Here is a 27,823-nt window from a genome sequence, read left to right on the forward strand (position 1 = left end):
CCTTGCATAATTTGAATATGAGGACACTGCTAACGTTTAAATTTCACAGATAGGACATACATGACATATTCATAATTCCTGCAAAGTTCTACAGAATTTGAGGTTGGCTGCAAAAGGGACATAGTACCTTTAAAGCATATTATAAGAGAAAGAGAGAGAGAGAAGAAAAGAGTAGAATATTAGAAGAAAAAAAGAAGAAGAGGAAGCACATGAAGAATGCGAAACATGAGATTAAAACTTATAGTCCTACCCAGTTTTACAAATTAATAATCCCTTAAAGGTACTATGTCCCTTTTGCAGCCAACCTCAAATGCTGTAGAACTTTGCAGGAATTATGAATATGTCATGTATGTCCTATCTGTGAAATTTAAACGTTAGCAGTGTCCTCATATTCAAATTATGCAAGGAAACCTGTATACTTGCTAGACTTCACTGTCAGACACTATTGAGTGACTGACTGGCTTTTTTTTCTTCTTTGGTAATAACATACATGAAAAGAGTTGTAAAGGGTACATGAGCATTTGTCTACATCAATAACCCACTTCTTGTGATGGCCAAGATTAAACTGATTGAATCTTTGCGCAGCATAAAACGTATGACCATTCGGTACAATTGTCTGAAAATCAAGACTATTACTTTTGGGCTCTATAGCCCTAAAGTCGATTTGACAACTAATAGTTGTTATTTTCCCACTTGAAGACATTTTCAAGCCCCACCTTTTTTAGGGAAGTTCTAAATTAGTATTATCTTTCAAATGCAGTTGGAATTTAACTTTTTCATTTTTTGGGCCTGCAAATGGGACATTGTACCTTTAAACAACATCAGAATTAAATTCATACCATCAAAAATCAAGACGATTTGTTACCTTTGATTCGTGGTTTATTACTATAGCTCGATCATCTCCAGAAATAACAGTAGTAACTGTGATAGGCAGAAAAGAAACCCTTGTTAATACAAATTTCCATATTCTTTAGCGTTTACCAAATGTCCAATCGGTTGGAAAACAGATTGGTTCGATAACGTACCTGGTCTCAATGATATTAATGTAACCAGCAGATAGTAAAAACATGGTAACGACGGACGGATTTCCCCATATCCGGACACCTACCCCTGGACAACCACCCCGGATCCCCCCGGATAACCACCCTCTAGGACAACTACCCCCTAGGACAATTACCCCCTAGGGCACCCACCCTCTAGAACGACTCACCCCAAGGACAACCTCCCGGGCAACTACCCCTAGGACAACCACCCTCCAGGACAACTACCCCCGGACAACTACCCCCAGACAACTATCCCCTAGGGAAACCACACTCTAGGACAACTACCCCCGGACAAATGTCCCCCAGACAACTACCCCCTAGGATAGTTGTCCGGGGGTAATTGTCCTAGAAAGTGGTTGGCGTAGGCGGTAGTTGTCTAGGGGTAGTTGTCATATAGGGGGGGGGGTAGTTAGATGGGGGGTAGATGTCTGCATGGGGGTAGTTGTCCGGGGGTTGTTGTCCTGGAGGTACTTTTTTGTCTTAGGGGGTAGTTGTCTGGGGGGGGTAGTTGTCCGGGGGGTGTTTTCCTGGAGGGTGGTTGTCATAGGGGGTAGTTAGATGTGGGGTTATCATCCTAGATGGAATTGTCCAGGGGGGGGGGGTAGTCGTCCTAGAGGGTGGTTGCCCTAGGGGGTAGTTGTCCAAGGGGGTTGTTGTTCTAGGGGTGGTTATCCGGAGGGTGGTTGTCCAGCGGGTAGGTGTCCTAGAACCGGATTTCCTATCAGAGCCAGTTCACCGCGTTATGTTGACACTAGATCAACTAGACACGCTCAATGTCACGTACACAGGCATATTATTGAAATTATGTTGTGGTGTTCTCGCAGCTATGTACTCGATAGCCATTTGCGTTTGTTGCGCAGTCTTCGATTTCGACACACGTCCTCTCACTTACATGTTCCAAGCTTCCAGAGATCAAAGTAAGTTTGCTAAATTTTAATTGTTGATGTCAAAAATGCAAGTTCATTGTATTTGGTAATTGATGTTCCATATTTTACTGATAATAATGGCAACCACAAGTGACATCGAAAGTTTTTTTTTTAAAGACAATTATTGGATATGGTCTGATCCAAACTTGAGAACGGTAACCGTAATTTCTCGAATGAATAATGCTGATAAGAAATATTAGAATCGTACATGAAGTCGGTTTCGTAGCGTACAACATACCCTGGTCTTGCTCAAAAACAATTAGAAAGTTTGTATTTATGTGGTACATGGATAATTTTAAAGTATACATGTACATATTAATAGTCGTGATTTGTATTTGGCAAGTCCTATCTTATATTTAAATATTTACTTACATTTTGTCACGTAATTTTGCGCACTACCTCTCTCTCTCTCTTTCATATTAAAACACACACACACACACACACACACACCTACCCTTACATCTCCCCCCCCCCCCACACACACACACCCTCGCTCTCTCTCTTTCTCTCTCTCTCTCTCCTTCATTCGTCCTCTTTCTTAATACACTTAAAGTTTGTGACGAAACGACACTACTTATACGTTTTTACGTTACAATAATTTTCCCTAATAGCTGACTACACGTATTTTTTAAATTATAGTCATCATTTGTAGAGCATGGTCTGGTGAAATGCGTTCGAACTTTGTTTTGGTTGAATGTTGATGATGTGGCGTGAATGAAAATCAATTTAGCTGGAGTATTCAGCCTTTTATGTGATATTTATGTGTCATCAAATAGTATTAACAAAAACACACTGCACCGGAACGTAAATACTCTACATCTTGTTGAAGTTTGGGCGTTTATTTACCAGCCCATCACTAAATAGTTTTAAAAGAAAATTTAAATTGTATTTATTAAACAATACTTAATAATGCAATAACCTATATTTCTAAGTTTCATCAGGCAGATAAGAGTGTGTGTTGGTGTGTATGGGAAAGGTGTATGTGTAAATTCAAATTGTTTCCTTTTTTTTCTTCTTCCTTTAAAAAAAAATTAATAATTTCAATAATGTAGGCCTTACTTAGTTTTCTATACATTTACTTTCATTAATGTACATGTTTTAAATGTTTTCCCCTTGTTCTTCATGTCTTCCCCACTTGTGTTATTCTCATGTTAATATATTGATACATGTACATGTATTATATTTTTAACTTCTATATGTTTGTTTTCCTTTGTATATTTTTAATGAAAGTATAGAATAAAGTGAGCTTAAACTTGAACTTGCATTGACGGAGGGAATTAATTTTGGAATTTAACCAAAGTTTTCATTTCATTTTCAGTCGTTTGGTAAGATGATACCAGCTTCATACCAGGTTGGTATAGCAGCCAAAATCATACAATAAATCAATCGTCAAACCAAGATATTTCGGTGCGGTCGCCCTATTCACCTTAAGAGTCGCTTGTGTTCCCTTTTTAAGGGGGGCGTGGGTCAACCTGACCTCAAGTAGCTGAATAAATAAACGGGGATTACACATGGCTGTGTTGTAAAACCATGGATCAAACAAACGTGTTGCATGAGAGGCAGTGGACGGCACGATACTGACTAAAAATCCTTTACTTTTACACAGATTTTATGAGATTGTAATTTTCCGTTCACCAGAACTTTGAAATTCTTTAGCAGGGTTTAGTGCAATATCCCATGTTATGATACGAATGTTTTATGTATTTTAATATTATGTGATTCGCCTGTAATACGAAGCGCCTTGGGCAACTTGTGTGGGGGATATGAGCGCTATAGTATAGAAATGCCAAGTACATTAGTATTATCATCACCATCGTTATTAGTGTTGTTGTTATCATTATCTTTATTATCATCATTGTTATCATCATAAGTATAATTATCATTAGCATTATTATTATTATTATTATTATTATTGTTTAGGTCTTTAGAGCAGATGTTTCTGCATTTATTGGAAATCAGATACAAAATATTAAAACAATATTAAAAGAATATAATTTAATTGATTTACATAAAATGTGACAACTGAAATACAAAAAATACGTAGATATAATTGAAAACTTGAAAGTACGGAGGTAAATAAAAGAATCAAGATAAATGCAGAGGCCTGCTTGAGTTGGTAGCAGCCAGGAAAGGGGGGGGGGGAGGCACATGACGCTGTTACAAGAGTAGGTCGGAGAATTGTGTGTCACGTATAAAGAGTTTTTTATAATCCAAATAAAGAGTTGAAATAAAGAAAAGAAAAGAAAAGAAAAAGAAAACTGTTGTTGTTATTATTGCAATCTTCTCTTTTTTTAAATATTATATTTCATAATTTTCTTCTCAGATAATATCCTCAGCCATGAAGTTCTCCTTGGGATCATTAATGCTGTTCTTCATGGGAATGTTGACAAGGACAACCGCTCAACAGGGTGAGTTTCTGCGTGATACTCTTAAAAAGAATTGAAATTATTGTCGGTTTCAGTAACATCCCCCCCCCCTCCACAACAAAGGTAAGTCATATATAAAAGGTGTATAATAAAATGAAATTACCCATTATAATACATATTATTCCATGCTTCTTTTAGGCTTCATTTTGTTTATCTAACAAATAGCTTTCGATGTTTTCGATTTTTCACAGAATAAGTATTCCTTCCTATACACTCGTGTTTTCCTAAGGAAAATTTAACGATATTCATTTTATTGCATGTCACTGTCATTTGATCCTCTACTCCCCCCCCCCCACCCCCTCAGTCTCATTACAACATTCTTCATATCCTTCAAACATACTGTGGGGAAATATGTTGGTGTTTAGGTATTTTTATCTTCCGTGCTACCTATTATGTGAACTCACTTGAAGTATGGTAATACCTACTTTACAATATGCTTTTTCTGTGTGTTTGTTTGTACGTTTTATTCTGGTATTTCGTATTTTCTATACTAACTATTATGTGAACTCACTCGAAGTTTGGTTATAGTTTTCTTGCATTATGCTTTTTCTGTTTTTGTTCTATTCTGGTATTTTGTATCTTCCATGCTAACTATTATGTTAACTCACTCGAAGTTAGGTAATAGTTTTTTTTTTACATTATGCTTTGTCTGTTTGTTTTTTCCCGTTCTATTCTGGTATTTCGTATTTTGTATGCTAACTATTATGTGAAATCACTCCAAGCTTGGTAATACTATTTATATTATTTTGTTTCTGTCTTTTTGTTATATTCTGGTATTTTGTATCTTCCATGCTAACTATTATGTTAACTCTTTCAAAGTTTGGTAGAATTTTGTTTACATTATGCTTTTCTTCTGGGTTTTTCCGGTCTATTTTAAGTAGTTGAAGCTCGTTTGAAAGCGGATCTGTTTTCCAGCTATGACAAGCGTCTTCTTCCTACTCACAACGAGAGTCTTAATGTCAATATCCAAATGAGTTTGAGTAGCCTGAGAGAAATGGTAAGTTAATTTCTTCCAAAAAGTTGTAATTTGGACAGATCGACTTGATTCTATGTTATTTATGTTCTCCATGTTTCTCGATATATGATCTTGAAAGTATCTCATCTTGTGCTTGGATAAAACAACATTATTATTCGGTCTTTGGTAGGGGGGTTGTGACTTAGACAACAACTAGATATTTTCAAGATTATGCCGAAAGTCATCGAACTTGATTTTGTCTCGAATCTTATTACGGTCATTAATCAGAACCAGACCTCTGAAAACGGTCTTGAATCGGTCTAAAATTCAGGGGGGCCGGGGGGGGGGGGGGCGGGGTTCAAATAAAACGGGCTTACCTCCAACAATGTGGGGCGACTCTCTTCGGAACCAGCAGATGGGCAATCTTTTAAAAAGAAATACAACCATATTTGCCCAAATTGGTTGAGTCTTTATTTACAAGACGCATTTCTGTGAAATACTGTTGAAGACATCCGCTGACAGTTCTCCTTCATATAATGTACCACTATCCAGAAATGGTATTATGCCTGAGCCAGAGGCGGCGGAGCGACTTCCAAAGTGGGGGGGGGGGGGGGGCACCAACAAAAAAGGGGAAAAAAAGGGCACCTACATAGGGAAATCTCAAAGCGAAATTATACAATTTTTTAGACATTGGTATATACCCCTATATTGTGAATACATTATCAGGGATGATTTCAATATTCTTAAATCTTTATACATCATATAAAATATTGCTTAAGCATCATACTTTGCAGTTGGGTGTGATGGTCTGAAAATTCATTTTCGAGCGATCAAAGCGAACGAGGAAAAAAATTAAGATTTGTGAGGTCGCAGTGCGAAAAATCTTATAAAGAGGAAGAACCCAATCCTGATGGGGTTATAAGCACATTCTCATAACAGAAAACTGAAAAGGCCTTTGATAAGTAAGATAATTATAACATCTAAAAATGCAAGCGAGCATAGCAAGCGAGCTTTGGAGGATATTGCTCCTAGTCGCTTGAAATTAGGGGCAGGTTTAATGATGAGAGGAAAAGGGGACACTTATTAAAAAAAGAAAAGGAGCACGTGTCAAAGTACAACGGGTAATTATCAGAGGTGAAAATGGGGCACTTCTTACACTTACAAAAGGGGTACTCACCAGGGATGAAAAATGTACGTATGAGAATGGGAAATGGGCATTTGTCGACGGAAAAGAGGCACCCATCAAATTTTGATAGGGGCATTTATAAGAAGTGAAAAGGGGCATTTATGAAAAAGGGATAGGTTCCTTATAGGAAAGGAAAAGGGGCACGTATCATTGTTAAAAGGGTAATTATCAGCCGGCCCGTGTATTGTTATTATTAATTAATTAATTAATTAAAATTCACCGTATTTTTTTTAAAGTGGAGCTTAATTGGTATGACTGTATTGGCATAATTACACACATTTCGGGGCCTAAAATTATCTTCTTATCAATATTAGGTCCTAGAAGAGCACTAGAAATGTCATAAATAAGAATAAGAGCAATAACCATGAACTTTGAAGGCATTTGCGGTCTTAAACAAGAACTCAACTATCCATTTAAGCTTTGAATAAATATTGCTATGTTGGTATTCATGTCATTTGAAGGTGTGCTCTTTTGAAACCTCGATCATATCATATAATATGTTGGGCTTATATGAATAGACGAGGTTCAAATTTTGTTCAAATGATTCACTTCAAATCGTAGTTTTTAAAAATGTTGTCGTAGTAGATTTACCGTCAACATTTTCAAACAGACATTAAATATTTTAATCTTACTACAGCAATCTTTTCTTTTCTCCTTACATTTGTCTATATGCAGGATTCTTTTCAAGGGTCCATTAAAATGAATGCATGGTTATTTATGGTAAGTCAAATAAATATACAGCTTCAGTCAAAACAACAGAAAACACATATACACGGACGTTATCCAAATATGTCATAAACGAACTAAAATTGCCTAAATCTGTTTATTCAGGAAGTATAGAATATATTTTTTTTTTAAAGAGAAGGTTGAGTTCCCGGAAAGGTGAAAGTAAATTGTGAGGGTTTTTTAAAATTCTGTTCACTGTAAAGGAGGGCTCTTTAAATACCCTCATATTCAAAGTATGAAATGTATAAACAATTAAAAGTTGTGGACCACAACATCCCTCGGATCAACTCACATAAAAGATATTTTTGCCAAAACTGGCTGTCAATATGTATTTATATTTGTAGGGAAATTTACTCATTAAAGAGTATTGCGTGTATATCCCTGCGCATATTATATAAATAATGACTGGCAGGGGGTGTAATATTATACAGATATTGCCTGCTGTGAGAGGGATAGCAGTTTCTCTAGGCTCAAGGGGAAGTTACATTCTGCTATGACCCCGACCAATCAGAGACCTAAATTTTGGAGCGCCTTGAGTACCTTACGCGATGGATATACAAATATTGACTGCTTTTAGGGGCACGGTTAAAACTATTGCCCAAGGTGGGCTCGAAACTGTACTGTGGCCCGAGACGAAGTCGATGTCATTGTGCAGGCTTGAGATCACCAAGGAGCAATAGTTTTGACTGTGACCCCCCAAAAACCAGTCAATATTTGTTTTTATATAGCGCATCCCCCAGCAGTCAGTAGCATGTTCATACCTGCAGTTTTAACTAATCAGAGGCTTAGAATATGCATATGCGGTATATAAAATAGTGTATAGATATGTCTAATGTTATTATTATTGGTATTAGTAGAAGTAGTAGTACCATCATTATTAGTATTATTATTATTGGTATTATTGTTATTATTATTAGTAGTAGTAGTAAAAATGTCCATAACTATGTACACTCAGGGCGTTTCACTTTGTAATCGTTTGAATTGAATTAATTTTTATCACTAATCATCATCTTTGTTCAGCATTGGGTGGATCCGCGTATGGTGTGGAATCCGTTGGAATATGGAAACATAAGTAAATTCCGCGTTCATTCCTCCGAGGTCTTTGTGCCAGACATCACTCTTTATAACAGGTATGTATAAATTTGCACAATAAGTATATGGTAAACCAATGATTAGTCAACGGTAAATCAATGGTCAATCAATGGTAAGTCAATGGTAAGTTCAATTTTTTTCAATCAAAAGTAAAATTTATTTTCTTCCACTTCTTTTTTCATATCAACAAACTACTCAGTAATAAATACGCATATACATAATGTTAGTTTTTACACAAGGAAGTCGGTGAAAGTCAATTGTTAATCAAAGATTACGTCGATGATAAGGCAATGGCAAACCAATACTGAATTAAAATCCAGCGTCGACAGCATTTGCTTTGACGGAAGTCTTTGACGGAAGCCTTTGACGGAAGCCTTTTGAAAAAAGAAACGTCAAAATATACAAAGGCTCATCGTATAGCGAAAGAAACGTAAAAACTGGACAACATCGTATGAAGAAACGTCGAAGTAATTATTTTTTAATTTTTTATTTCAGTTGACATGAAAGCTGGCAAATCATCATTAACACGATTTTCGTACGATTCGACGTTTCTAAGACCAGCAGGACCATGATCATTAATTGACTTTCCCTTCAAAACAACGCTCAAACATGTACTTCGCTATACGATTCGTTATACAACGTTTCTCTATACGACATTCAGGCTAGGCAAAACGTAATAACTTATCGTCTAGTTGTACGATGAATTCAGGTAATCTGAACTCAGGGTTAGGAGGAACCAGGAGAACTTCCATTGCCCAGAAACTCGATGATTATATTATTTGATGCATGTTTTTAATTCGTTTTCCTACAGCCACTCGCCAAGTAAGACAATGTCCGATGATATTTCAACTCTTATGACCAACCATGGTACCGTGTACTATACTCCACCCGTGGCTATTGAAGCAGCATGCTCCCTTGACTTGAAGGACTACCCCTACGACAGCCACGTAAGAAATGAAAACAAAATTATGAAATAGTATCAGCGATAATTTTTCACGGTGGAGAAACTGAATCGTTGGCAAAGTTTTTTGGGTCAACATCATGTATTTCTTTCAAAGGAATAGAGTCATTAGAGAGCCAAAGAGCTATTTAGCTAAGCTCACCAGCCCTTTTCATGGCTCTGATTCCTTTGAAAGATTTACATGGCGTAACCCTTAAAACTTCAGCTAATATTATGTAGCCGAGTCTTAATAAGTACTCTGACACTTGCACGCGAAATGATGAAAGGCTATGCACTTTGGTGTGCCTATGCCTGAAAATGATGGAAATGGTCGTGGAATGTTCTTTGGAGGTGTGTGGAAGACAAAAAGTGCGTTTTAGGATTTAGACATTTTTCCAAACATTGTCAAACATACTTTTGGGACCACTCCCGTGAACAGTTCGTGAACTATACTTAAACTTGAATTAGGCACAAATCGTCCATAAATTCTATATAATTTGTGATTTATATAGATCTGCCGCCTAAAATGGGGATCATGGGTGTTTAGCAGGATGAGAATATCTGTTACGCCATCGTCGGATACGATTGATCTGAATGATTACCATGCCCATCCTGTGTGGGAACTCGTAAACACATCAGCCGTTAAGAACGTCGTCAGCTATCCATGTTGCGCTGAAATTTACGAGGACATCTCATTCCATCTGACCGTCCGACGACGAGAGAGTCACGGTCGTATCGCCTCCGCAGTGATCGCCACCTGGCTTATCCTCGTCGTCTTCCTGATCGGGCCGTCGTCGGCTGGAGAACGGATCATCTTTGCGGGCTTCGTCTTTGTCGCTTCGGTGGTGTTGTCGGCAGCGCTGAGTGCAGAGGTCCCCGCCTACTCGATGACCAGACTTGGTCGGTTCCTCATCGGTGGGATGCTCATCAACGCCGTCGTCATCATCATCAACGGCCTCATCTACCGCTTCTACCCCAAGGATCATCCAGGACACATGAAGGTGAGAAAAGTTATCTTTCCGTCGTCTTTGGGATATCAGTTCATACTTGCAAATTTCTCCAAATCTTTCTATCCTCTTGTGTCCTTGTTCACGCTCATGGTTAGCGCCTTTTCTGAGTCTTCATTTTTATTCCAAACTTCTTTTCCAATTAAGCCTTCTTCCATTTCATGCCCCGTCAAGAGGAACTTACTACAAATCAGCATCAATTTTAGGTGAATAAGATAGCGGTAAAGAAGCACCGTGAACAGAAATACGTGAAAGGCAATCTCTAAGAATTGAAGCATTGATAGACGACTGTGTATAATTAAAGAGAGCGGGTCAAAATAACCTTGTGGAATATGAAAAGTTTGATTTTGTCCATGACAGGAAAAAAAATGGACATCGCTATATCTGATTCATGTGTGATATCATCCACTTACTTTTCTTGTGTATGCTTTGATACCGTTTCACCCTCCGAGTCATTGATTTTGTGATGTCTGTGCCTCGGTTATATCGATGCACATAATTACTGCATTCATGCACCTTCACGAAATATAGATATTTTTAGTCATGAATTTAACACATGCACAAAATGGAATAACATAATCATTCGCTTTTGTCTTCTCACTCATGTGCAGGAGGGAGACGGGACTATTTCTCGCGTGTTCCTCTTCATCGATATCGGTGCATTCCTGGGGACCACCATCATCCTCGCGATAACAACGGGCGCCCTCTTCGCCTAAGACAAGGAATTTCTGCTTTAAGCCGTCAACTAATATTTTAAGAGCCGGTATGACAAAATCAATAACAATAATGATAATGCTGATAATCATAGTACTGAAAATAATTTTGCTACTCTTACTCTGGCATTTTATGGATTCAATTCCTGCCGGGTACCCATTTACTTCACCTGGGTTGAGTGTGGCAAATGTAGATCATCGTCTTGCCAAATGACGTCAGTGCCTGGCCGGGATTCGAATCCCCTAACCCTTAACAATTAGACCGCAATACCTCTACAGCGATAATGATAACCATCATTATAAAACTTGTCTGTGTAGACAACGAAATGGATCTGAGAGAATCAGTGCTGATGTTGCTATCGCCACGATCATCAGCGGAAATGTAAACCACACCACAAAGATTAAAAATGGCTGCGCCCACGTCATGCTAAAATGCATTACCCATGCCACGAAATCTTCATTTATATATTTCTTGTACACATTCGTAAGATTTTATTGTACATAAAACTTAAGGTAGGAATTCATCTCGTTTTCAGGATATCTACACTTATTCGTTGGGATTAGTTTCCCTTTAAAGGTACTATGTCGCATTTGCAGGCCAACAAATTAAATGGTTAAATTCCATTTGAAAGATAAAATGTAGAACTTCCCTAAAAAAAAAAGGGGGGGGGGGGCTTGAAAGTGTCTTTACATGTAAATGGGAAAATAACGACTATTAGTTGTCTAATCGACTTAATAGCTATAGAGCCAGTAAGTAATAGTCTGATTTTTTGTTTACAGACCATTGTACCGAATGGTCGTACGTTTTGTGCTACGCAAAGATTCAATCAGTTTAATTTTGGCCATTACCGGTACAAGAGGTGGGTTATTGATGTAGACAAATGCTCATGTACCCGCTCATCAAAGAAGAAAAAAGCCAGTCAGTCACTCAATGGTGTCTGACAGTAGTCTAGCAAGTAAACGGGTTTTCTTGCATAATTTGAATATTAGGACACTGCTAACGTTTAAATTTCACAGATAGAACATACATGACATATTCATAATTCCTGCAAAGTTCTACAGAATTTGATGTCGGCTGCAAAAGGGACAAAGTATCTTTAACATTAAAGTCTTGGTATTAATTATTAATCTTGTTTATTCAAAATTGCATGCGCTTGCTGTGGCATTGTAATCATTTATCATCATAATCAAAATTGTGATTATTTCTTATTTTACGTCGTATGTCTATAAAGAAACATCTTGGTGAAGTGTATAACGAAGTGGCGAACATTTTGACTTACTTCAACAATGTCATTAACCTCTGAATGTTACTACTACAGACGATGTTTCATAAATGTATGCGTCTGAGATCTTAATGATTATAATCGTTTATCCTGGTAACATATGCATAATTTTTTTTATAATCTTTAATTAAGCAGTAGTTTTTTGTATAAAGATAACTACGTCTCACGTGCCTTTTTATAAAACTTGTTATCAATTACAAGTGTCACATTCCTAATAACAATATTTTGTTCAGCCCATCAAATGCAACGATTTCAGTACTTATAACAGCTATTGCAACTTGTCATTGAATATTATTTCAAATTATGCGCAATATGCAATTTATAAATGTTACGTTAAGAAGATTGTTAATGGTTCTGTTTACTACCCACATACTTTGTTTGTTTAATTCAAGTCGTTGCTAACATTATTTTAAAGATATGAATGTGTTACCAAAGAAAATAATACTAAGCTGGAAGAATTGTTGAATGTACTTTAATCTTTAGACTGTGTTAGGTTTCACTCAATCATTGAGTTATTAATGTACATATGTATTACTATTATGGAAATAAAAACCTCTATTGAGGATAAGAGAAAAAAAAAACTTGTCGTTGATATCAAGTTTAATGAAACAGGGTCCTGAACTACAAAAACTACTGCCAGTTTTGAGAAACATCGTTTTGAGTTTAAATAAAAACGCAATATATTATCGTTGGCTGCGGCAGCTCAAGGAATTAAACGTAAAATTATCTTGCATGATGATGATGATGATGATTGTTTGACTGCTAAGAAAGCATGTATATGTTTCTAAGTAAACAACAAGTGGACCGGCGGCTTTAAGTCCTCACCGATGTACTTGTTAATGAGGATGAAATCCTTAACAAAGGGCACGAGCGCACTGACTTGGTTTTGAACCTGGGACCTCCTGGTTACGAGACCACTGCTCTACCACTGAGCCATCGCGCCTCCTCTCATACATGTGATATGAAAAGAAAAAGAGTGGACTACCTGTGTAGTATCGGTCTTTGTATTTCTTTAAAATCTAATCACCAAACGTAAAGATTCACTCTACTACATGATTGTATAAAAACCTGATATAAATTAGAAATCATTTTGTCGTATGTCTATATTATCATAATCATGAACAGTTACGTGGACTCATGCTAACAGTAATTAGTAGAATATTGTATTTTTGTATCATACGGTAAATTGATCAATTATTCAGTGTAATTCTTCTCAAGGTGCAAAAACATTGATTATATGGGAAAAGAATTTTAACAGAGTATTAAAAGACTCATTACGTTTTTATTTTAAGAAGTCAAAAGGCACAATGTAAATGACCACTGATTGATTAAAAAATGATACAAATGGAGGCATTTGAATTGTAGACCCAGTCGCAGTCTTGTTATTACCATCCTATTTTTAGAGTGCTACCTATTTAGTTTTCCAAAGAGGTGCCCATTTTGGGGGACATCCCCACTTTAAAAAAATTCTCTTTGTATCTTGTTTTGTGCAAACCCCAGTCTTCGAATGTTAAATTTAAATCTTTTAAGTCTTGGCTTTGAGTTTTCAAGCCTTTGCCTTATCCTTAGACTTGCTGGTTGAAACCTAGGCCTTGAGGGTTTGTGCCTTGACTACAACGCTGGCTCGGGTGTATACCAATGTTTCAAATTTGCATTTTCATTTTTTGGTTACCCTTTGTAGATTCCCCTTTATTTAAAAAGGTCCCCTTTTTTGGCGCCCCATTATGAAAGATGATCCACCGCCAAGATCGCCTCTGGTATGTAACCCCAATTAACTTTTCGTCTTTTTTTCACTTGCAGGGCCCCATACAAGATCAAGTTCACTGTATGTGCTACCCTGTATCATGGTATATGGAATACATAGACATTTCTATTTGTATCTAAAAAAAAATATATATTGAAACTTTCTTTTTTTAAATAATGGTCGCAATAGTGACTCAACAAACATTTAAACGGGGAATAAAATCTGGAGCTTTCAATATGCTCGTACTTGTAAACATTCTCTTTCTAAGATTTTTTTCTCACAGTGATTAAATCAGACTAAATTATTGATTGATACGCTCAGTATTTTCAATAATTGCTCAATTCCCAGTTCTCTAATGACGTTGTAGGAAATCTAGAATACTCATGTAAAACGCAAAAAACAACCGGGCAAGAGAGATTTTTGTTTTAAAGAATGACAAAAAAGGAATATAGTACTCAGCTTCAAAAATATCACACATAACAAATTATATATATATATATATATATATATATATACATATATAACTATGGATTGCACATACGGAAGACATGTGATAAAAATCAATATTTTGGAGACAGTAGCAAAATGGTACCATAAAGTTAAAACAAGCATACAAACTTTCGTTTTTATTTCGCAGAAAAGATCTTCAAACCAGAGTCTTTCAATTACTTAATTACTTTTTACCCTCAAAGACACACTTTTTCGGTAAAAGATATACCGTCGTAATTTATGTCTCCTTTACGTTTCATTACTATCTGAGCAACAAAAGGGAGACATTTTGTCTTTCTCATACTATTGGGAGACATGTCTCCTAATGATAGTGATACTGAGCATGCACACATATATGTATATATATATATAAATGTAACATAATTAAAATGTATGTTTTGCTTTATAGATTTTTGAACATACTATTAGTCTTCATACAAGCCTAAAGGGTTATAAGGATTGCACATAGGCTTAGTCTATATTAAATTACTATTATCGTTATAATTATAATAACTATTATCATTATTATCATTTCTATTAACATTGTTATAAATTCTTGTTTATTAACACGAAAATGTCTCCTTCATGTGGGTGTCTCCTATAAGTAGGTATAATAACACCAAAATGTCTCCCAAATGTCAGATCTATAGAAATATTATCATCATCATTATTATTATTATTTGATTTAATTCCACAAACTGGAAACTTCCTGGGTCTTTGAAGACATGCATTACTTCTAGGAAACACCCACTCAATGGAGACATATTTGTGTCTCCTTGAAGTACAAGTTTATCGATTATTTTGTCTATGTTATTATTAATGTTTTTTTTATCATTTTTTTCTTGTGTGGAGGTATATTCGCACATGTCCTTTGTTTTTGTTAATACTCGATATGACATGCAGTGGCGGATCCAGGGCGCAACAGGTGCGCAACAGTTTTTACCATCTTCATCCCATTATCATAATTATAACTATCCTCTTTATAAATCATAATATCATTATCAATGTCATATGAATGGATTTGTATACTATAAGAAAAATATGAAAAGGAAAAAGAATCTTGCATGTGAAGACACCATATGCTAACTTTCAAAAAGGAACCCGAACGCGACCCGACCGTTTAGCACAAGCCAAACAAAACGAACCAGACACAACGAATCTCACAGACATGTGTATATGGACACAAACTCAATCAAAATATGCATTCACATCTTCAACTGGTCATCCACAAAAGGTCACATTCAAAAGCAAAAACAAAACGCGGGAACTATTTAGTTATTTTATTAGCAAGGAATTTATTACAAAGGTAAACCATGGATTAATTGAGCAAGTCTAAAATCAAGCAATAAAAATTGGGCACATGCTCAAAATTATAAATAAGCATGAAGTAGAATACATATATTATATAAATGGGAGAGATCTCAATGCAAAATATTAAATTAATAGTCACATTGAATATTAAAGAAACAATTTAAATTGCACAGACAATACAAGAAAATATTTCAGTGTATCACATCATCAGGCAAGAAAATAAAGAAATGGCAAGAAAGAGACAGAAAATTGGAAATAGGGAAAGGGAGGGAGGAAGGGGAGAGAGACAGAACAAAGTAGTGTGGTGGTGGTTTTGGTAGTAAACCTCCTTGGTAGTGGTAGTAGTAGTAGTAGTAGTAGTAGTAGTGGTAGTAGTAGTAGCAGCAGTAGCAGTAGTAGTAGTAGTACAGTGGAACCTCGTTATAATGATATCGGATATAACAAAATCCTCTTATAACGAGGTAATTTTGCTGGTCCCAGCTCTTTATATTTCTTTGGTTTTTTACACTGATATAATGAGAAACCTGATATAACATTAGGTAATTTTCATGGTCCCAAGGACCTCGTTATAAAGAGGTTCCAATGTAGTAGTAGTAGTAGTAGTAGTAGTAGTAGTAGTAGTAGTAGTAGTAGTAGCAGTAGTAGCAGCAGTGGCAGCAGCAGTAGTAGTACTGTAGTACTACTAGTAGTAGTTGTAGTAATACAAGACTAGTAGTAGTAGTAGTAGTAGTAGTAGTAGTAGTAGTAGTAGTAGTAGTAGTAGAAGTAGTAGTAGTAGTAGCAGTAGTAGTTTTATATTTCTAAAATATTTATAAAACTAATAATGCTTAACCTTGAAATTCTACATATAATTGGAACATACATACTCTACCCAACCATGACTAACTTGACATGAACCAATGAATAACCACTCGTGCATGAACGAAAACAGAGCTTCTCAAAAAAGGTGTAAAATTAAGATGTGGTCAAAACTTTGCCTGTATCTTTTGAATCTAGTAAAGGAAGTCATCTCATTTTTGGTCTGGGTCCTCACAAATGAAAGCAAAAGAAAGAACATACATGTGGAGATCTTCGGTTCTGAAATTAATCCCAATGTAGTCATTTTCATATTTCGATGTCTATTCTGGGATGAATAGGGACAGTGCCCAATGTTATGCAACACTACAACCTAGTGGGTCAGAATGTAATCGTTATACTTTTCCTACATTTCTCATGAATAAAAACATTAACACATGTAATTATTATAGCACTAAATGAGCAAATTAGCATTATTTACTCTTGTCACAAAGAACACTGATGTAGCCAAATATGTACACCATATAAAAGGCAATGCTGTAAAATATTCCAATAACAGGAATAACAATAACAAAAGTTCAACTAGATGCAAACGTGCAATCCATATATATGCAAGATTAGATAGTAAAATGACATCTAAGTGTCTTTGTAATATCTGTGCTTGTGGAATCAAGTTGATGCTCTTCAAAAACACTTCGAAAAGGGATTGTGCTCAAACTGACATCATTATCAAGTACTATAAATACCCTTTGTCTAATAATATGTAGTTCACTTTAATAAACTTGAATTGAACTTGAAGTTTGACTGCATAACTACACTTCACTGTACAGTGTGCAACCAATCATTTCTAATGTCCAAACCTTCATCATGCACTGAAAGCAGTATTCATCATTACATCATTAATTAGATACATGTCATCTTCATTTGATCCTGAATTAAATTTAAAGGTAATACAAAGTTTTGGTATGGGGTCATGAATTTTGTTCAAATGTACATATTGGAAGCATATATACGATCCAACAAAACACAATGATCGTTGTTGCTGTTGTAATCGAGTCTAAAGTGATGAAATTGTAGATAATAAACTCTTTATGTTGTATAGCGCCCTCTCCGGATTGATATTACTTTAGCTTTAAAGCAATGTTTCTTGACTATTCTTTTGGAAACCTAATATCAGAACTGCATATTCCGAGATTTTCATGGTCGCAGCTACCGTTATATGACCGTAGGCGCTATTTAAAATTTATCGGGAGCACCGATAAATTTCATATTAGAATATCTCGAAATCCAAAGCGTTTTAGAGCCCAATTTATTCAGAGGCGGTTTTTCGTACACAAGGTTTTACAATGATAATGAAAATTTAAACGTTATTCTCCGACCCTAGTGAAATATTCCCAAAACTTTGTATTACCTTTAATATTCATTTAACTTGCATACATCCAGGTTACAAAATGTCCACTATATAACCATTTAGCACTTTCTTTAATACATACACTAAGTCAATGGCAGGGAAAACCGAAATAAACTAACTTCATTCAGGCTCATTAATCATCATTACACCAATGTTTCAACTGACCTCTTTGCCCACCATATTAGACTTTCATCAATTCAGCTCTATCACAAATTAGAGCAAGTTACAGGTTGCGCATGTGCAGATAAAGGACCAGGCTTGACACTGAAACAAAACGAGGATGAGTCCTTGTGCAAGCTCTTTCATGAATATTCATTTAGAAGCCACATACCTACTGGAATATACAGGTGAAGGTACATGTATTGTGCCAAAAAAGGCAACAAAAGATGTTAATCAGACCATATGATCTGACCCAACTAATATTATTAGTTTAGGAAGCTCCTCTCTCTGTCATCAAAGTTTTTCTTTGCTTTATTCCTTTCGTTCATCACCTTATTTCTTACCGCCTGCCATTCCATGGTGATTTGATGTCTTTGCAGGAAAGTGGTGCAGGCCTTCCTCCCTGGGTATGAAATAAGAACAATACATTCTAAATCCTTTGTCATCATCGATACTATCTTAGGTTATTAAATAGGAACTAGTCGACTGGTATGCCTCTGCCCTCTCACGCACTGCATTATATTGAACAAATTTGCATATTTGCACTATCAACTCATATGAAATTTCAATACTTATTATTAATTTGACTAAGCTATCTTTCAGAGTACATGAAAAGCCAATTAATGTCAATTAAGTGCACTTTCTCCATAAATGCTGGAAACTGAAGAAAAAAAGTAGAACTCCTGGAAAAAAAGTTGCATATGTGCATAATCAAATAGGAATAACAATAAATTTGACTATGCATTTTTGTAAAACAAATAATCCATGTATACACACATGCCACACATTGATATATGGCCGAGGTCCGAGATGGGGGTGGGGAAATCAAATGAGTCCTGAGTTACTTGTCATGTCCTACATGACCGTCTCACCAAGTTTAATGACATCAATCAAGTCATACTCAAATTATCGCGTAAACGAAGAACATCTGATGGATGGGGGAATAACCCCCTCCCCCCCCCCCCCCCAGCTATTGCAGTGTCACTCAAAATCAAATTTATTAATTGCCAAGTCCTACTCAAAGTTTGATGATATTCCATCAAGTCATACTTGAGTTATCACGTAATTGTTCAAAACTGAAGGAGTAGTTCGCGACGCAAGATCCCCCCCCCCCCTTTGTTTGTCATAATATGCCATTACCATGGCAATGCACTTTCTGCCACTGTCATCAACTTCTGCCAACACGCTGATTCCTATATACTTCGTTTGGCAGGGGTATAATAATGACTAGACCTTGAAACTAGTAAATGGAAGCTACCAAAACTGAAAGCTGGGGATCCCTGGAACTTAGTTTCTTGGAACACAATATTCTGATTTTTATATAAATTATATGCACACTTCTAATACATGCTATACCAGTTTCCTGCCCTTTAAAATGACAACAAAATTACAACTTTTCTCAACCCTTTGCCTAAAGATGCACTTAAACATAAACACAAAGAAGCTTACCTGGTAATGGTTCCCCTTGTTTGATTGCTGCAGAGAAATACTGCTTGCACTGCTTGCTTCCCTGCTTTGACCAGCGGTTGTACCTTCGGGCTGTAATGACATAACATATAAGCCTTATATACTTCTACGCTTCAGACATGTTTCACAGTTTGTCACATGTTGTGCCTACATCTATGAAAGATGTTTGAAAAGAAGAAAAATACTTTAAAACGCACAACACTCCGGTTGCAGCTTGCATGACTACCCTCCCCTGAATTTGCTTTATCTCATGAAACATAACCACAGCATCGGGACACCTACATGTACCAATTTATTTATGGGCAAAAGATACTGTAATTTAAACAGGGTGATTAATGTTTTGCAAACCTCAAATCCCCATCTCATATGATGTGGCAAAAATAAAATAAAAAATACTCAAAAAGAGCCCAGTAGACTAGATGCTCACCTGAATTTCGCAACCTCCCCATAGTGCCCCAAGGGGGAAAAAAAAGTTTGTAAATTTGCTCAGGGGCCTATAGTGTGTCTGCTCATCAACACCCCAAGGCAAACATTTGTGCCAAATTTCACTAGAATTGTTCAAAAACTGAGGAAGTAGTTCACGACACAAGACCGACCGCGCGACCGCCCAACCGACTGCACGCTGATTCCAGTATACCCCCTTCAAACAAAACGGATGGCAAAATCTCACTTGAGCATTCTGCTCACATGGGCTAAAAAATATGGAATAAATCAATCAACAAGCTGTATGCATGCGCACAGGTAGTTAGAGCCCATGTGTCCCTCCAACTTTTAAATGTCTAGGCCAAATACACCTTTACCATTACTCTCGCAGTTGCTAGATTCAAATTGTATCCATATCACACAATCTTTCAGTATTTACAATGGTTGCTGGGAAAACTTCTCATTATGGTCAGCTATAAACTTTTCCCATACAGTGTTGCGTTCCTGAGCAGATCCAATTAGTTTTACACCAATATTTGTCATATAAATGCATGAATCTACTACTTTTTTTTTTCTTCATGAATCTCCATTGTATCATATGCTGAAACCTTTATGAACTGATTCATTCTACAAGAACCAAGTTTTGAACTCATGCCTATGATTCTCAACAATACAATACAACTATGAATTCAGCACATGTGATAGTTGAACTGCAGAGTTAATGGGAACAACTCCCTGTTTAATATCAAAGCAACAATGTGCAAAAAAAAAAACACTTCGCTTTCATATTACCTGAAGACCTATCCCCAGAGGTCAATGTTGCAGTAGAGCAGCCATCCTTTGAGGTCGCTGGTGTAGTTGAGCTGCCATCCTCAGAGGTCACTGTTAGAGTTGAGTTGCCATGCTCAGAGTTCACCCGTGCTGTAGAGCAGCCATCCTTTGAGGTCGCTGGTGTAGTTGAGCTGCCATCCTCAGAGGTCACCGTTAGAGTTGAGTCGTCATGTTTAGAGTTCACCCGTGCTGTAGAGCAGCCATCCTTTGAGGTCGCTGGTGCACTTGAGCAGCCATCGTCATCAGACGCTTCAGATTCTTTGCGTGCCCTCATTCCTATGGGAAGGGAAAGACATATAAAATGCGAACATCAATAATTTGCATACACGATATAACAACAGTCAATATAAGAGAGAGAGAGCATAAACAAATTAACAAATTTGTAATAGTGCAATCAAACAAATACAAAATAAATATATACCAAACACAAAGAGTTTATGAAATAAATAAATAGTAAATATCACTTGATGAACATTTTTGTTTTCTGCGTTAGGTTTGCTTCAGATTTGGGAATATGAAATGGTGCAAGTTTTTTCCATCAATATTTTGCAATTGTTTTCATATAAATGTACAATTGGGTGTATCATTTACTGGTTGTTTTGTTGCTCGATGTTATTATCCTATATGCTATCCCAATTCAAAATTATATCAGCTCTTATTTCTATTACTACTGCCTCGCTGTTATAAATCTGAACTCGAGATAATCATAAATTTGCTGTACATATAATATGGTACATTGAACCAATGCAAAATTTGTATAAATGTTTACCTACCTCCTATATCTATATGATGGAGATGACTCCCTACTCGGGTGATTTCTTGGATGGCAAGTGGGGTCTGGTAGATTGTTTGATTGATTGTAGAGGAGTGTCCCATATGCCGGTAAAATAGTTCCAAGTCAGCATCAGGCAAGTCGAGGGATGCGTAAATTGTAGACACTCTGTGCCTGTTCTTGGTGGCATTCACCGTAACGTTGGACGAAAGGCTGATGTTGTCTGAGACATTCTTTAGAGCATGCCACCCTCCAACATGGTCATGAGACATTTGAGTACAAGCGAATATGTACTTATTATCAGGTCTTATTCCTGCTGTATGCCGGATTTCCTGATCACATAGAAGTTGCACAGGTTTCACAGTGTCTCTTGGGAACAGGACTGGAACCAAGCGATTAGTGCCCTTCCCAGTCTGGTAGCATATCTTGAGCTGAGATAAAAGTTCCTGATGGGCTGGATTTTTAACTTCATGAATCTTGTCTTTCTGCATCCATACACCCTCTTCTGCATCTCTCCATTCTTCGGTTGTAAGCCTGCTGGGTTCTCCACCACGCCTTGCATTCCACAATGTCAATCGCGAGCAAGTCAGATCTCGTAACTCTACAAATGTGTGAGAATCCCAAACCAGGAACTCATCAGAGATGATTTCTGTGACTTTCTTTTGAGTGTATGTCTTCAATGCTTCAATGTCAGCCTCAAGCGGGAGCTCTGCAGGCTTCCTCAAACGCACTTGGCGATTCTTTTGGATTTCGTAGTGTGCATCCCCAAAAATCAAATTCTGGTTCAAGTCAAGAATCTCTACGAACTTGTCAATCTCAGATGCATCTTCATCTAGCCTGGATACAAGAAAACTAGCTTTAGTGATTTTGCTAGCTTTTTTCAGCACAAAGTACAAGCAGAGTTTCAGTCCTGGCTTTAGTTTGCCTTCAGTTTCATCATAAGTGAGCGTCTGGATTGCCTCTGTCAAAGATTCGAAGTGCTCTCTACTGAACATGTCTCCAGCATGTCCCATTGTGAGATCTGCAGTCCCATGAACCTCGTGTTTCTTCTTAAACTCAGTGTATAAGGTGGCAAGTCTTCTCATATCAGCCATAACTGATTTTCTTACTTCAAGTTTCTTGTCTTTTTTGGATCTGTGTTTAGTCCACAGTCGATGTCCAACATTAACTATCACTTTGTCCGTTCTACACGTATTCCCAACGTCATCATTCTGGAATCTACTAAGTATGTCAGTGACAAAGTCTGGGTGTTTTTGATACACTGGATCTTTCCCTTCCATGAGGTTTACTGGTACTCCTTCAGATGGAGTGCATATATCACCTTGGCAAACTTTCCTGTGATGCCAGAAGAAATGTGAGCTGTAAAAGCCCTTGCAGTTACTGCACATTTTAAGGTTGTCATCATTCCCTGATTTTGGTAACTTTTCTCTTTCATAAATGGGGTTGTCATCTTTCATACGTTCTCTATTTACTTGGTATATGCCTTCCTTCCTGAACTTTGAGAACACCTTGTCTCTCTCCCGCTTTGGCAGCTGCATGGCAGATTTCACCTGCTCCTTATCCTTATGTACCAAACAAATGTGTCTCGAGAGCTTTTCACCACAAGCTTTGTTGCAGAAAGGGCATGGCCTTGATGGCTTCTTGTACCTTGTTTTCTTGTCCTCGTGTTTGTGTGTCGTTTCCATATTATCATTGGTTTTCTGATGTGGCAATTCTGGCCCTGAAAATGATCCTGGAAGGCACTGTTTATAAATCTTTGTAGGTTTTTCATCTGGTGTAGATATAACAGAAGATGGTCTCTTGCGCACTTGAACATTTCTTGGATGAATCTCAAGAGTTGCCTCATCATCACTGCTGTATTCCTCGTTGCTACCCTCCTCTGGTCGATATGTTGGATCAAGGTCAGATTCATCACTGTCAAAATGATTTTGGAGTTCACTTGATGATTTAGATAGGTTAGGGTAGATGAACCTTCTTGGGCGTGTGTACTGCTCTTCCTCATCTGAGGAACAACTTGATGGAGATACACAGTTTTGTGGATGCTCAGATTGTTCTAATCCTTTGAACTCTCCTTCGACTGGTTGGTGTCCTTGTGTCTCTCCTTGTTGGAGTCCTGGAGTCCCTCTTTCTTGTTGGTGGACCTGTGTCTCTCCTTCTTGTTGGTGGAAATGTATGTCTCCTCCTTGTTGGTGTCCTATAGTCCCTCTTTCTTGTTCGTGTCCTTGTGTCTGTCCTTCTTGCTGATTAATCTGCATCTCTCCTTCTTGTTGGTGTCCTAGAGTCCCTCTTTCTTGTTGTGTCTCCCTGTGCTGGTGGATTTGTGTTCCTCTTTCTTGTTGATGCCCTAGAGTCCCTATCTCTTGTTGGTTGACTTGTGTCTCTCTTTCATGTTGGTGGCCCTCTGTCTCTCCTTCTTGCTGGTGGACATGTGTATCTCCTCCTTGTTGGTGGACATGTGTCTCTCCTTGTTGGTGGACATGTGTATCTCCTCCTTGTTGGTGTCCTAGAGTCTCTCTTTCTTGTTGATGGACTTGTGTCTCCCCTTGTTGGTGGATTTGTGTTCCTCTTTCTTGTTGGTGGTCCTCTGTCACTCCTTTTTGGTGGACTTGTGTCTCTCCTTGTTGATGGATTTGTGTTCCTCTTTCTTGTTGGTGGTCCTCTGTCACTCCTTTTTGGTGGACATGTGTATCTCCTCCTTGTTGGTGTCCTAGAGTCTCTCCTTCTTGTTGGTGGACCTGTGTCTTTCCTCGTTGGTATATATGTATGTCTTCTCCTTGTTGGTGTCCTAGAGTCCTTCTTTCTTGTTCATGTCCTTGTGTCTGTCCTTCTTGCTGGTGGCCCTCTGTCTCTCCTTCTTGTTGGTGGACCTCCATCTCTCCTTCTTGTTGGTGTCCTAGAATCTCTCTTTCATGTAGGTGGCCCTCTGTCTCTCCTTCTTGTTGGTGGACCTCCATCTCTCCTTCTTGTTGGTGTCCTAGAGTCTCTCTTTCATGTAGGTGGCCCTCTGTCTCTCCTTCTTGTTGGTGGACCTCCATCTCTCCTTCTTGTTGGTGTCCTAGAGTCTCTCTTTCATGTAGGTGGCCCTCTGTCTCTCCTTCTTGTTGGTGGACCTCCATCTCTCCTTCTTGTTGGTGTCCTAGAGTCTCTCTTTCATGTAGGTGGCCCTCTGTCTCTCCTTCTTGTTGGTGGACCTCCATCTCTCCTTCTTGTTGGTGTCCTAGAGTTTCTCTTTCATGTAGGTGGCCCTCTGTCTCTCCTTCTTGTTGGTGGACCTCCATCTCTCCTCCTTGTTGGTGTCCTAGAGTCTCTCTTTCATGTAGGTGGCCCTCTGTCTCTCCTTCTTGTTGGTGGACCTCCATATCTCCTCCTTGTTGGTGTCCTAGAGTCTCTCTTTCATGTAGGTGGCCCTCTGTCTCTCCTTCTTGTTGGTGGACCTCCATCTCTCCTCCTTGTTGGTGTCCTAGAGTCTCTCTTTCATGTAGGTGGCCCTCTGTCTCTCCTTCTTGTTGGTGGACCTCCATCTCTCCTCCTTGTTGGTGTCCTAGAGTCTCTCTTTCATGTAGGTGGCCCTCTGTCTCTCCTTCTTGTTGGTGGACCTCCATCTCTCCTTCCTGTTGGTGTCCTAGAGTCTCTCTTTCATGTAGGTGGCCCTCTGTCTCTCCTTCTTGTTGGTGGACCTCCATCTCTCCTTCTTGTTGGTGTCCTAGAGTCTCTCTTTCATGTAGGTGGCCCTCTGTCTCTCCTTCTTGTTGGTGGACATGTGTATCTCCTCCTTGTTGGTGGATTTGTGTTCCTCGTTCTTGTTGGTGGTCCTCTGTCTCTCCTTGTTGGTGGACCTGTGTCTCTCCTTGTTGGTGGACATGTATGTCTTCTCCTTGTTGGTGCCCTAGAGTCCCTCTTTCTTGTTCATGTCCTTGTGTCTGTCCTTCTTGCTGGTGAACCTGCATCTCTCCTTCTTGTTGTTGTCCTAGAGTCCCTCTTTCCTGTTGGTGGACTTGTGTCTCTCCTTCTTCTTCTTCCCTTTGAACTTGTCCTCTGAAATGCTGAGGGGAAAAATAATTAGAAATTAGATGAATAAAGCCAAATAATGAGTAGAAACTTGTCCAAAATGTAATCAGTTTAGCTATATCACATGGGGCAATTTTTAGTATTATGGGTAATGTACAGAGGTAAAGAATTGAATCTCACATACATGACTTGTATTGCTTTGTCTATCATGGGTTACAAGCAAAAACATGAAAAGGTAAAATTTGACTTTTATCACATCTGATAATAATCTTGTAATTTCCATCATACTCTAAATTTATCAAAATTAATTTTACCTTTTTCTTCCACGGCAGTTCTCGAACTCCATAATTGTACAGAACTTCGGTCCCTTTAGATATGTTCTTTGTAGCAATTATCCACATGTGTGGATGTGACTTCATATCTAGTATCTTCATTCGGGCGTTCTCCTCCCTCCCTTGTCCATGATTCACGAGGCGGCCGAGTCTATCCCCAAAAGCACACTCATCAGTTGCATCAAGACTGTATTCCAAAGAAAAGTGTACAATATTGTATGTCATTCAACTAGATGGATGTTCGACTGCGCGCAGTCGAAAATGATGCCTCCACTATTGCGCGATTTACATATTAAGCCCAATTACATAACGTGATCACAAGCTCTTATTGCATATATAATGAGCCCTGTGACCTTTGACCTCATAACCCAAAAATCGAATTAGTTCATCATTGGCCCCTTAAGGTACATACATGGGCCAAGTTTGGTGAGAATCCGTCAATCGGTTCTTGAGATAACACGACCACAAGCTATTTATTGCCCTATGACCTTTGACCGCATGACCCCCAAATCCAGCTTTAGTGAGGATGGGATGAACCATCCAAAAGTAATATGTAGATTTAACATCTTATGTACAAATTTAACATTTTGTACACAAAGTCTGAGTGACCTTTGACCACACTAAAATGTATAGGCCTCCCTAGCTAATGCATCTACCATTCAAATTTGGTAATGATAGGACGAACCATCCAAAAGTAATAGGTAGTACACATACGGATGGACAGTGCCCGTTTCATAATCTCCTAATAGGAATAAAACGTGCAAACTTACCAGTAGCTTTGTCCTTGATGCTTAAAAAAAAAACGAAAACCAGATGATTCCTCCTCCTCACGTTGGTTGCCTTCTTGGGCAGATATAAGTTGGCCTGGGTACTCCAACAAAAACTCCCCTTTTGAGATGTCTCTTTGTGCCACTATCCCTCTTCCTGTAAGAAAAATTACAGTAAGACATCATTACACCAACATTATGGTACCTCTAAACAACGATAGTTGATTGTTGACGTCACAGCTGAAAGTCATCTTCAACAAAATATTGATTTGCAATTTATTTCGTGCAATTTACTTTCAGGCGCACATCTAGACATTGTCCCTATATACTCTATATGTAGTAAATAAGGATGTCCAGCTCAACTCAATTTGTTTTGTTTCTCACTGTTTTCATTTTGGACACCCTCCAAGAGTTGGGTTTGCAGGTTCTGTACATTGTAGAGTTTGAGGAAGTAAGGATTACAAAAAGTATCCAGGAAGTGTGTCTGATTTTCTTATGCCAGATTCACTATTCTATTTCTTTTATGTTGAGATGGAAATGGCAGGAATTTATATGTTTCCAAAAATCACAGTGCCAATTTGATCAGTACAATTAATTTTGTCAGAATATCTTGACAATGTGTACTCGGACAGACGGTGTGAGTTGCCATTGACACCAATATATGTTATTCGATCATACCGGTGTTTACACAATGCCATGTTCCAAACAGTAAAAAAATGATGTATGTAAATATGCCTGGTCAATCTTCGGGATAAAATTGGCGGCGCACAACATGCCATCGAACAGCGCCTTCTAGAACACCAGGTATACATGTACATCCCTTTATGTTATCGTGGTAAGAAGAAATATGGACGGACAGACGGATAACCTAAAAACAGAATGCCTCCGGCACCACTTCATGTCGGAGGCATAAAACAAAAGAACTTGAGTTGAAATGAATGTGCAAAATATGCAAATTATGTTGTTAAGTTATGTTTCTGCTGTGACATCAATCAAATATTGTTGGACAGTATACGA

General features: G+C 37.9%; 2 protein-coding genes across 2 annotated transcripts; one reads left to right on the forward strand and one right to left on the reverse strand.

Annotated features, from left to right (window-relative positions):
* The first annotated feature begins 1,882 nt into the window (after positions 1 to 1,882).
* LOC580310 (neuronal acetylcholine receptor subunit alpha-2-like) lies at positions 1,883 to 11,259 on the forward strand. Its single transcript, XM_030975981.1, has 8 exons — positions 1,883 to 1,960; positions 4,293 to 4,377; positions 5,277 to 5,392; positions 7,212 to 7,256; positions 8,283 to 8,392; positions 9,166 to 9,301; positions 9,807 to 10,295; positions 10,913 to 11,259. Exons 2-8 carry the CDS (start codon positions 4,308 to 4,310, stop codon positions 11,015 to 11,017), a joined length of 1,071 nt encoding a protein of 356 aa, XP_030831841.1. The 5' UTR covers positions 1,883 to 1,960; positions 4,293 to 4,307; the 3' UTR covers positions 11,018 to 11,259.
* Positions 11,260 to 17,956: 6,697 nt separating this feature from the next.
* LOC115920213 lies at positions 17,957 to 24,632 on the reverse strand. Its single transcript, XM_030975501.1, has 4 exons — positions 21,701 to 24,632; positions 20,889 to 21,203; positions 19,656 to 19,745; positions 17,957 to 18,609 (listed from the first exon to the last, which is right to left on the reverse strand). Exons 1-4 carry the CDS (start codon positions 24,570 to 24,572, stop codon positions 18,473 to 18,475), a joined length of 3,414 nt encoding a protein of 1,137 aa, XP_030831361.1. The 5' UTR covers positions 24,573 to 24,632; the 3' UTR covers positions 17,957 to 18,472.
* Positions 24,633 to 27,823: the final 3,191 nt, after the last annotated feature.

This window comes from Strongylocentrotus purpuratus, unplaced genomic scaffold, assembly GCF_000002235.5.
Source record: "Strongylocentrotus purpuratus isolate Spur 01 unplaced genomic scaffold, Spur_5.0 spur5_scaffold_8, whole genome shotgun sequence".
NCBI lineage: Eukaryota > Metazoa > Echinodermata > Echinoidea > Camarodonta > Strongylocentrotidae > Strongylocentrotus > Strongylocentrotus purpuratus.

What these genes read in the sequence shown, in the direction of transcription:
- LOC580310 (XM_030975981.1), top strand. Translation starts at nt 4,308, where the DNA reads ATGAAGTTCTCCTTGGGATCATTAATGCTGTTCTTCATGGGAATGTTG. An exon ending in TGAATGCATGGTTATTTATG is followed by an intron (nt 7,257 to 8,282) that starts GTAAGTCAAATA and finishes ATCTTTGTTCAG; the next exon opens with CATTGGGTGGATCCGCGTAT. An exon ending in GACATCACTCTTTATAACAG is followed by an intron (nt 8,393 to 9,165) that starts GTATGTATAAAT and finishes GTTTTCCTACAG; the next exon opens with CCACTCGCCAAGTAAGACAA.
- LOC115920213 (XM_030975501.1), bottom strand. Translation starts at nt 24,572, where the DNA reads ATGGAGGTCCACCAACAAGAAGGAGAGACAGAGGGCCACCAGCAAGAA. An exon ending in CTCTGGGGATAGGTCTTCAG is followed by an intron (nt 19,746 to 20,888) that starts GTAATATGAAAG and finishes ATGTCATTACAG; the next exon opens with CCCGAAGGTACAACCGCTGG. An exon ending in ACAAGGGGAACCATTACCAG is followed by an intron (nt 18,610 to 19,655) that starts GTAAGCTTCTTT and finishes TTTCATACCCAG; the next exon opens with GGAGGAAGGCCTGCACCACT.